This window comes from Oncorhynchus mykiss, chromosome 8 (genome assembly GCF_057628025.1).
Source record: "Oncorhynchus mykiss isolate SJ-2025 chromosome 8, ASM5762802v1, whole genome shotgun sequence".
Taxonomy (NCBI): Eukaryota; Metazoa; Chordata; class Actinopteri; order Salmoniformes; family Salmonidae; genus Oncorhynchus; species Oncorhynchus mykiss.
Window position 1 is genome coordinate 9,736,567 of NC_143029.1, and position 10,804 is coordinate 9,747,370.

Consider the following 10,804-nt stretch of genomic DNA (forward strand, 5'->3'; position numbering starts at 1 on the left):
AAAAGAGAAACTGTGGCTTCTAGACAATGGGGACCACCCCTCAGAGCCTGGTTCCTCTCTAGGTTTCTTCCAAGGTTCTGGCCTTTCTAGGGAGTTTTTCCTAGCCACCGTGCTTCTACATCTGCATTGCTTGCTGTTTGGGGTTTTAGGCTGGGTTTCTGTACAGCACTTTGTGACATCGGCTGATGTAAAAAGTTGCAAATGCGCGCTGTACGTTACTTAGTGATGCGTCATGATGTAACGTACAGCGTCAGAGGGGTCCGTTTTTTCATATTTTCTCCAATACTGTTAGGCTATTACCATGTCAATCAACGCTGAATCGAAACGTAGTTCACACTCCGGATTTTGATGCCAGCAAAGTTACTACAGTTCCATTCGTTTTCATTGTAGCCTCGTTTGAATGTTGCGGTTACGCACATTTCTACAGAATAGGGTGAGTTTATAATTATGCTGACAGGCCTGCAGCAGCTAATGTTACGTAGGAATGTTAGCTGTGAAGAAGTTTTGCTACCTAGCTAGCAATTTGGCTTTGTTCACGCCACCTTAAATAGCTAGACTGAAGTTGACATAGTCATGTTTGCTGAAAGAGAAATGTCACTCCCTGTATTTTCTCTGATGGGTGTGTGTGTGTGTGTGTGTGTGTGTGTGTGTGTGTGTGTGTGTGTGTGTGTGTATAGATTAGATTAGATAGTTTGGCATATTATGTGTGCGTTTGTGTGCATGCGTAACACATTTACAACCAACTGATACATTTGGGTTATGTAGATGTTTGTTTTTTCAAGATGACATCATTATCTCCGAAAACGTTTTTCACCATGGAGACAGGAGTCAGAAGAAGAGGTACATGTAAACACATGCTATTTCTAAGCTATTTTTAATTTCAAGCCACAATAATCATTCCTGAAGCCATTTTGGATATAAAATTGAGAATATAGTGATTATTGAAGAATATACTATAACTATAGCTTAATAGCTTTAGTACAACTGCCTTCCTATTCTTTCTACCACAGACGAACGTTACACCACCGGGACCGTGAAGGAGCTGTGCCATGAGCCAGGATGTGGAGCAGGTGTCATCAGTTCATCCCAAAACAGAAGTGATTTTTTTTCTCTCCATCAAATCAAATCAAACTGTATTTGTCACATGCACCAAATACAATACAGTGAAATGCTTACTTACAATCCCTTAACACAACAATTCAGTTTTAAGAAAATATATTAAAAAAAAAGTGAGATAAGAATAACTAATAATTAAAGAGCAGCAGTAAATAACAATTGCGGGGCTTTATACAGGGGGTACCGGTACAGAGTCTGGGGCACCGGTGTCGAGGTAATTGAGGCAATATGTACATGTAGGTAGAGTTATTAAAGTGACTATGCATAGATAATAACAGAGTAGCAGCAGCGTAGAAGTCTGTGTAGGGGGGGGGAATACAAATATTCTGGGTAGCCATTTGATTAGCTGTTCAGGAGTCTTATGGCTTGGGGGTAGAAGCTGTTTAGAAGCCATCACCATGGAAACAGTGTGTTGCGAGCCAATGGGGGAAGTGGGAGTCCCAGACCAGAGTGGGAAAGTTGTTCGGAGGGAATATTTTGGTACCATCAGCAGTTTTCCTTACTGGCTGCTACCACGGCACATTTGTGGAAACTTGTCACCTCCTCAGCCTGGTGTCCATGTCGTGGTGACAGTTCACCAACATACAGCACCTCTACTTTGTGTCAGAGGTTAACCACATGTGGACCCTGCAGACGGAGGCTATTCTGGCTTCAATTGGTGTCCAGTCCACTGATTTTATCCGGAGACGCACGCTGAGATGCGCGAGGCCACTGTGCCTCCTTCAGCTCTCACACCATCCTGGACTGCTTCTCACCTGATCCTCACCCAGGAGACAGTGGATGGGGCCGATGTGAAGAACAGCTACTGGTTGGAGACGGAGGGTTTAGAGAGATGCCTGCAACATATTGAGGTAATCTATAAGCATTTTCTTTATTTTTAAACAATTAATATCGTTATGCAATGTGTAGGTACCTTTAGTAACAATGCTTTTTATTATCATCCTAACAGGCCCATGGATGCGTAGTCGAAACTCTGACCACCGACAGGCATGCAAGTGTGAGGGTGTTCTTGAGGGACTCCAATCCTCATATCTGGCATGAGTACTACCTGTGGCACAATGCCAAAGGTGTGAGGAAACAGCTGTTGGCCATCGCGAAGCCAGAGGTACTATGAAATATTTTATAGTAAGCTCAGAACCCCCCAACTTGTCACGATATACTGTAGGAATTAATTTGGTTCTATTTGTTTTTTACAAATTCATTTTCAGACAGAGGCGATAATTCAAGTCAATGACTCGGGTGTCTCATTTGTTCCTGGTCTGTCTCAGGTACTGCCATGGGTGAGGGCAATCACACACCACTTGGGATACTGTGCCACCACTGCTGGTGGAAGAGTCCGGCTGGCGACGGAAAAGAGGGATCACTGCAGTTCACCACATCACAAATGAGCACCCGCAACAGACCTCTCCGACCTACCCACCCGAAGAGGAAGAAACACGACCCTGGCTGATCACAGCATCAACAGCTTTTGAGAAAGTGAGAAACATCATCCCCAACTTGAGATTGCTAAAGGATCTCTGTAAATACACTACATGTCCAAGAGTATGTGGACACCTGCTTGTCGAACATCTCGTTCCGAAGACATGGGCATCAATATAGAGTTGGTCCCCCTTTTGCCGCTATAACAGCCTCCACTCTTCTGGGAAGACTTTCCGCTAGATGTTGGAACATTGCTGCGGGGGACTTGCTTCCATTCAGCCACAAGAACATTAGTGAGGTCGGGCAATGATGTTGGGCGATTAGGTCTGGCTCGCAGTCGCGGTTCCATTTCATACCAAAGGTGTTCGATGGGGTTGAGGTCAGGGCTCTGTACAGGCCAGTCAAGTTCTTACACACCAATCTCGGCAAACTATTTCTGTATGGACCTCACTTTGTGCACGGGGGCATTATCATGCTGAATCAGGAAATGGCCTTTCCAAAACTGTTGCCACAAAGTCGCAAGCACAGAATCGTCTAGAATGTCATTGTATGCTGTAGCGTTAAGATTTCCCTTCACTGGAACTAAGGGGCACGAACCATGAAAAACAACCCCAGACCATTATACCAAACTTTACAGTTGGCACGACGCATTCGTGCGGGTAGCATTCTCCTGGCATCCGCTAAACCCAGATTCATCAGATGGTGACGCATGATTCATCATTCCAAAGAAAATGTTTCCAATGCTCCAGAGTCCAATGGAGGTGAGCTTTCGGCACTATGCATGGAGATCTTTGGCTGGTGTACGTCTGCTCAGCCATTTAAACCCATTTCATGAAGCTCCCGACGAACAGTTCTTGTGCTGACATTCCTTCCAGAGGCAGTTTGGATCTCGGTAGTAAGTGTTGCAACTGAGAACAGATGATTTTTATGCGCTTCAGCACCTTGAGCTTGTGTGGCCGACCACTTCATGGCTGAGCCATTGTTACTCCTAGAAGTATCCACTTCACAATAACAGCACCTACAGTTGACCCGGGGGAGCTCTAGCGGGGCAGAAATTTGACAAACCTATGACGATGCCACATTGAAAGTCACTGAGCTGGTCAGTAAGACCGTTCTACTGCCAATTGTTTGTCTATGGAGATTGCATGGCTGTGTGCTCGTTTTTATACACCTGTCAGCAACGGGTGCGGCTGAAATGGCTGAATCCACTCATCTGAAGCGGTGTCCACATACTTTTGTATATTTTTATTTAACCTTTATTTAACTAGGCAAGTCAGTTAATAACAAATTCTTATTTACAATGACGGCCTAGGAACAGTGGGTTAACTGCCTTGTTCAGGGGCAGAACTAGCAAGCTTTCGGTCACTAGGCTACCTGCCGCCCCATAGAAAGTATATCACAACATTTGAAATAAATTAATAACCACAAACTTAAAAAAAATGTTTTTTGTTTATTTCTCATCTGAGTAACGGTATAATCATAGTAGACTATTTATTAATCTCTAGTTATATTTAATATATATTTTCATTCATAGGTGAACATGAGTGTTCATGCCCTGTACACTAAATAAGTGCCCAAGAGGAACAAGTTCGACCAGCAAGGGGATGGTTGTAAGACTCCAAGGGGCTGCCTTGGACCACAATCATTCAGGGAAAAGACATCAGGCTACAACAAAGGAGGGAGTGCTCAGATTCAATCAATAATTATCCAAGGCTGCAAAGGCATTCGTGTTGAAATCCATCAAGGAGGAAAAGATGTGAGCTGTTTTTAAATACCCATACTAACATACTGTATACCACATACTTAATGAGTATATACTATATTTAATTAACCTTTGTTTAACTAGGAAAAATGTAACTACATACTATAAACATTTCCTTTATTTTAGTATACTATAAACGAACGGTGTCATTTCAGTTGAGCGTACTAGCGCTTTGCCTGTCTACCGGAAGTTAATGCTGTTGCTATGCAACCTCTTGCTAGCTTGTTAGCATACCAAATGACTAGCTAGACATTTAACAATTTTGAGTGTGTAAATACAATCTGGAGTTGTTTCATGATTAACCACTCATGGTGTGATTGTGGTAATGTACAGAAACTCACCCGACCTAGAACACCGTACAATCAAATGCAGACAGTATTATCTCCCAAGAAAATGCTATTCTTGTCACATCAGCCTTTGCTTTGGCTCCACCTCCTATACAGCTCAGGCGTTCGGCATCGCCGTCCTTCTAGCTGTTGCCGAACCTACTGCTGGCAAACGCCCTTCACTCTTCACTACACACACCTAGTTCCAATCCCCACTGTATATATATATATACTCCCTCTGCCATTTGTATTTATCGGTCATTGCAAATGTTACTTGTTTTTCTGAGGAATTTCTCCTATTTCCTGAGTACTTTATATTTTGCACTTTGGGTTCGCCCTGGGCCTTTTTGTTTATGAAGACATGTTTTCATCACAACTGCGTTTGGGTTTTGTCCCGCTTTGATCTATGGTGCTTAAATAAACTTGGTAGTTATAAACCTGCGACTGCCTACTCCTCTCTACACCAGTGTTATAGTCACAGCCGTGTATATTCCCCCTCAAGCCGATACCACGGAGGCCCTCATGGAACTACACTGAACTTTATGCAAACTGGAAACCACATATCCCGAGGCAGCATTTATTATAGCTGGGGATTAAAAAAAAGACAACGACATCTTGGTCCTAGACAAGCTAAACACCTTCTTCGCCCGATTTGAGGATAACACAGTGCCATTGACGCGGTCCACTCCCAAGGATTGTGGCCTCTCATTCTTCGTGGCTGAAGTGAGTAAGATATTTAAGCGTGTTAACCCTCACAAGGCTGCTGGCCCAGGAGGCATCCCTAGCCGTGACCTCAACCTATCAAATCTGCTGTCCCCACTTACTTCAAGATGTCCACCATTGTTCCTGTACCCATGAAGCAAAGGTAACTGAACTAAATGACTTTCGCCCCGTAGCACTCACTTCAGTCATCATGAAGTGCTTTGAGAGGCTAGTTATTAAGGACCATTTCACTTCTACCTTACCTTACCTGACACCGTAGACCCACTTCAATTTGCTTACCGCCCCAATAGATCCATAGACAATGCAATCGACATTGCACTGCACACTGCCCTATCCCACTTGGACAAGAGGAATACCTACAGTATGTAAGAACGGTGTGCATTGACTACAGCTCAGCCTTCAACACCATAGTACCCTCCAAGCTCATCATCAATCAACCATAGTAGGCCTGATTACCAACAACAACGAGACAGTCTACAGGGAGGGGGTGAGGGCCCTCTCCGTCAATGTCAACAAAATGAAGGAGCTGATCGTGGACTTCAGGAAAAAGCAGATGGAGCACCCCCCTATCCACATTGACGGGACAGCAGTGGAGAAGGTGGAACGCTTGAAGTACCTCGACATCACTGACGATCTGAAATGGTCCACCCATTCAGACAGTGTGGAGCTTCTATCTTAAGGATATCAGACTTTGAGGCCATCTCAAGGCCATCAGACTGTTAAATGGCCATTAGCCGGCTACCACCCGGTTACTCAACCCCTTTGAGGCTGCTGCCCTATGTACATAGACATGTAATCACTGGTCACTTTAATAATGGAACACTAGTCACTTTTAATAATGTTTACATACTGTTTCACTCATTTCATATGTATATACGGTATTCTATTCTACTGTATTTTAGTCAATGCCATTCCGACATTGCTCGTCCTATAATTTATATATTAATTCCATTATTTTACTTTTAGATTTGTGTGTATTGTTGTGAATTGTTTGATATTACTGCACTGTTGGAGCTAGGAACACAAGCATTTCGCTACAACCGCAACAACATCTGCTAAATATGTGTATGTGACCAATAAAATATGATTTGATTTGATCCGAGCATTCAATGGCAGTCAAGCACCCAAGCTAACTGGCTAAAGTTGACTAGCTACTTCCAGACACAAATGACAGAACACCCCACTCTGACCATTTTATTCACCCAAGCAGAGCATGTTAGGCTGTTTTCATGTTATCCAGAGCATTGGGGACTGTAATTGTGCTGCTGGCAACAATTTAATTACACTTTTTTTTGGCCGAGCTCTGGCACACAGACGAGAGTGCTCTGAAATGGGAGTAGATAGCCAGAATTAACAATGTTCATTGAAACACACAACGACAATACCACTTAGCTAAGAATGATGTGAATAATCAAGTCAATTAACGTTGGGTAGTTAGTTAGGTAGCAGATAGTTAATATACTGCCTGGCAAGTTCGATGTATTAGTAGCCAACTAACGTTAGGTAACTAGCTAACATACCAGTACATACTGCTCTATTGCTATGCGGCTCGTAAGGATAGCGTAGCTAACACATTGTCAGTCAACATAACGTGAAACGCAACTGATTTGAAAAGTCATTACTTTATTACATTGCTCAACATTTTCTTAACATTTGTCATAAGTAGTTAAAGCAATGAATTTTGCATCCGCTCTCGTCAGACTTCGGCTGCATATTTTCAGCCATTTTCTTCAAAACTGAAAACGGTGTGAAGCCACACCCATTTTCTGTATAATTGCATTATGGGCCCTAAAAGCACGGAAATAGTGTCCACTGCTTGTATACTTCGTATTTTGGTGAATTTAGTGCGACATCTGGGAACTTTTGGCATACTAACTATATCCATACTATGACCAATAAGCATACTATATGTCACAAATAGTACAGTTAGTATGAATATTTGAACACAGCTGTGGTGTTTCTGATCTAAGCTCCTACATGGCAGCGTTGACCACTTTGCCAATCAGTAGGTGTTATTTAAAATGTATATATATATATTTCACCAATATTTAACCAGGTAGGCCAGTTGAGAATAAGTTGTTATTTACAACTGCGACCTGGCCAAGACAAAGCAAAACAGTGCGACAAAAACAACAGATATAGACACAGATGGTTGACAATATGGCGTGAAGATACGTGCAATGCTTGTCTGCTTCGAAATAAATGGGTTATGCATCTTAATGACCCACAAACATAAAAAGTGGAAGTGTTAAACGTAGCTCTCATGCTGGAAAAGGTTAGAGACTGGTCTAAGATCTCCAACTAGCTGCTTGGTGTAGTTACCATTGCTTTCCAATAGATGGCAGCCTTAGCTAGCTCACAACTCTAGAAACAGGGTCAGGGGGTTGATGCATGTTCAAAGCAGTTTTATCTTCCAAGCTAGTTTCTCTGGCTACACTTGAACCTGTTGTTATAGTGGACTAAGTGAATTTATACTAGTTTTTAGAAACCTTGTCTTAGAATTACAAGATACGAATGTGATTCATCATTTTAGTTGGACAGATTGTGTAGTTTTTGTCATAAGGCATTATTACATAAGGAGCTGACATTAGTTTTAGGTAGTTGCCTTTGCTTAACATTAGTTTTAGGTAGTTTGCATGTTCAACTAGCTGGTCTCGCTAGATTACGATTCACATATAGCTAAGTTATAATTATAAAGTTTGCTTTATGTAATTATTTTGTGTCTCGTCTGTATCGCCATTAGCCTGGATGGCAGCGTATTAGTGATGATTGACTACCATAGCTAGGAGGGCATAGTTGAGCTGAGGTGATTCTCATCTGTAGTTGGAGAGGAGGAAAGAGCTTCCTGTTTACATAGCTGAGGTGATTCTCATCTGTAGTTGGAGAGGAGGAAAGAGCTTCCTGTTTACATAGCTGAGATGATTCTCGTCTGTAGTTGGAGAGGAGGAAAGAGCTTCCTGTTTACATAGCTGAGGTGATTCTCGTCTGTAGTTGGAGATGAGGAAAGAGCTTCCTGTTTACATAGCTGAGGTGATTCTCGTCTACTGACTCCCGTCCTCTCACTTCAAAAAGATGACCTGACAGAGAGAAGTGATGACAACAAGTGCAGACTCTAACTTGACAATGTATTTCAAATGTAAGTAACTATGTTTTTACATGTGCTTAACAAATAGCTAACCAAGTTTTATAGCTAGCTAACACATTCAAATGAACGATCTGAGGAAATTGTTTCTGACATGTGATCAATGACTCAGTCAATTCCAAATATACAATACTGTTAAATTGTGTTAATACTGATTATCACACTAATAAGTTGCTCTTGTGTATCATGTGCTTTATCTGTTTCAGAGTTTTTGAGCAAATTCCATCTGGGAGGGAAGCTGACTGCTGCCCTGGCAAAGGAAAACAATGGGAAAATTTAAATAAAAAGTACAAGGTATGGATTTAGCTGTTGCTTATATGATGCCTGAGCTCTACATACCACGTGTTCAAATGATATCAAATTTCATGAAATATGGACAGGGATAAAAGTGTAGTGTCTCTTAACACTACTGGTGTGTGTTTTTAGACATTGAAAATCCCACCGACTGGGACAGGAACTTCTAAGGGGGAGCTTTATATATAAATGGATGAGACGATTGGGAGAGGCCCTCTATTGCACCTCCCGTTCTGGTCGCCTCAACCATTAATTCAGAGGTGGTGTGGTGGTCTCCCCTTGGGCTCAGGAGGCTAGGGAGAAAGCTAGCCCTGTGCCGAAGAAGAGGAACAATGACCTTCTGCATTTCCTCAGAGAGACAGGAGAGGAGGGACAATGAGGCTCGGGAGAAAGAGGAGAAGAGGGAGGAAGAGGCTGCCAAGAGAGGGGACAAGTTCCTCTCTCTTTTTGGGAAATGTGTAGATAAGGTGTGAGAGTTTTGAGAGAGATGTGAGTTAGGGTTTAAATGGTTAAATTGTAATTAAGCAAGGGTTAACATGATCCACTGTTCCCTGTGTCTCTATATAGTTAGATATTGATAACACCATAACAACCATGTAGCAATTCAAGTGAATTGACTTATTATGGTGAATTTTGATGCTGAACTATATTTGATGTTACAAGGGCAAAACAGGAACATGGTAAATTCAGAGAATTGTTGTTTACGTGTTTTACATCTCATGTACCCCTGCAGGGACACGTGGGGAGGGGGGGGGGGGTGGGGGGTATGCACTCACGACTGTTAGTTGCTCTGGATTTGAGCGTCTCGTAAATGACTCAAATGTAAAATCACTACATAATCAGTGGGCCTCTTTAATGTGCTCCCAGCTGACCCTGTCTTGTGTGTGGTAATGAATCTCAATTGTAATTTCCTTGGTATCTCCCCTCCTTATCTCCTTCTCAAAGCACATTGGAGCAGACTATCTGAGCTTCCTCCAATGCGTTTTGTGAGAAGGAGGAGAGAGGAAGCGAGTAATCAAGGAAATACGATCGAGATAGAGCTGTTGTTCCCTCTGTTCTTACTCTTACATTACAGGTGATGGGCTGCACTTGTCTGTGTGAAGATTGTGGGGTGCTGTTTTTTGAGCGCAATAACTAGAATAAATTAAACTGACACATTCCATAATTCTACATGAGACACTCATCTGTTCAACATGATGCAGCATTGTGCCCACACTAAACACAACTCAGGGCTCTTTCTCAACCTTTTTATCCCTGTTTTTTTCACGGTCCTTCTCATCCAATAGGTTTAAGAAAGGGGTGAGGAGAGAGCATGTAAGGAAACAAGGATATCCAATTGATGTTTGTGATTGTTCCAGAATGTATCAGAGAAGATACAAAGTCCCTCCCCTCCGTCTCTTGGTTTAAATAAGAATCAGAACAGAGTCTAAGGACCTTGGGCCACCTGTACAATCACGTATACAGGAAACAAATGAAAGACAATTGACAAAGTTTAGGACATAAGTTGTATTGTGTAGAACAGATCTGAACGTCTCTGCATATGTTCAGCACTATTGATGATAATAAAAATGTTATACAACACCTGTTATACACCACCAGGCCTGTCGGCTAGTCCACCACCACCACCAGGCCTGTCGGCTAGTCCACCACCACCACCAGGCCTGTCGGCTAGTCCACCACCACCACCAGGCCTGTCGGCTAGTCCACCACCACCAGGCCTGTCGGCTAGTCCACCACCACCACCAGGCCTGTCGGCTAGTCCTCCACCACCACCAGGCCTGTCGGCTAGTCCACCACCACCACCAGGCCTGTCGGCTAGTCCACCACCACCAGGCCTGTCGGCTAGTCCACCACCACCAGGCCTGTCGGCTAGTCCACCACCACCACCAGGCCTGTCGGCTAGTCCACCACCACCAGGCCTGTCGGCTAGTCCACCACCACCACCAGGCCTGTTGGCTAGTCCACCACCACCAGGCCTGTCGGCTAGTCCACCACCACCACCAGGCCTGTCGGCTAGTCCTC

The 10,804-nt window shown here is 43.2% G+C and overlaps 1 protein-coding gene and 1 long non-coding RNA gene across 3 annotated transcripts; both read left to right on the top strand.

Moving 5' to 3' along the window:
• Positions 1-290: 290 nt before the first annotated feature.
• On the top strand, positions 291-5,063 carry LOC118965491 (uncharacterized). 2 transcript variants are annotated; one of them, XR_016497590.1, is made up of 6 exons: positions 291-433; positions 766-840; positions 1,011-1,967; positions 2,066-2,221; positions 2,385-2,592; positions 4,070-5,063. XR_016497590.1 is itself a non-coding variant. In XM_090242512.1 (5 exons), the coding sequence occupies exons 3-5, from the start codon at positions 1,815-1,817 to the stop codon at positions 2,502-2,504; spliced, it is 429 nt and encodes a 142-aa protein (XP_090098638.1). In that variant the 5' UTR covers positions 291-433; positions 766-840; positions 1,011-1,814; the 3' UTR covers positions 2,505-5,063. The 2 variants fall into 2 exon arrangements, 1 of the variants encoding a protein (XP_090098638.1); XM_090242512.1 differs by having other exon boundaries at positions 2,385-5,063.
• Positions 5,064-7,153: 2,090 nt separating this feature from the next.
• Positions 7,154-9,947, top strand: LOC110529329 (uncharacterized). The gene is made up of 3 exons (XR_016497591.1): positions 7,154-8,482; positions 8,695-8,782; positions 9,858-9,947. It is a non-coding gene; the product is annotated as an uncharacterized LOC110529329 (long non-coding RNA).
• The last annotated feature ends 857 nt before the right edge of the window (positions 9,948-10,804 follow it).

Excerpts from the sequence above, each read along its gene's own strand:
- LOC118965491 (XM_090242512.1), top strand. The coding sequence starts at position 1,815 with ATGCGCGAGGCCACTGTGCCTCCTTCAGCTCTCACACCATCCTGGACT. Across the intron at positions 1,968-2,065 it reads GATGCCTGCAACATATTGAG|GCCCATGGATGCGTAGTCGA; the intron begins GTAATCTATAAG and ends TCATCCTAACAG. Across the intron at positions 2,222-2,384 it reads TGGCCATCGCGAAGCCAGAG|GTACTGCCATGGGTGAGGGC; the intron begins GTACTATGAAAT and ends GGTCTGTCTCAG.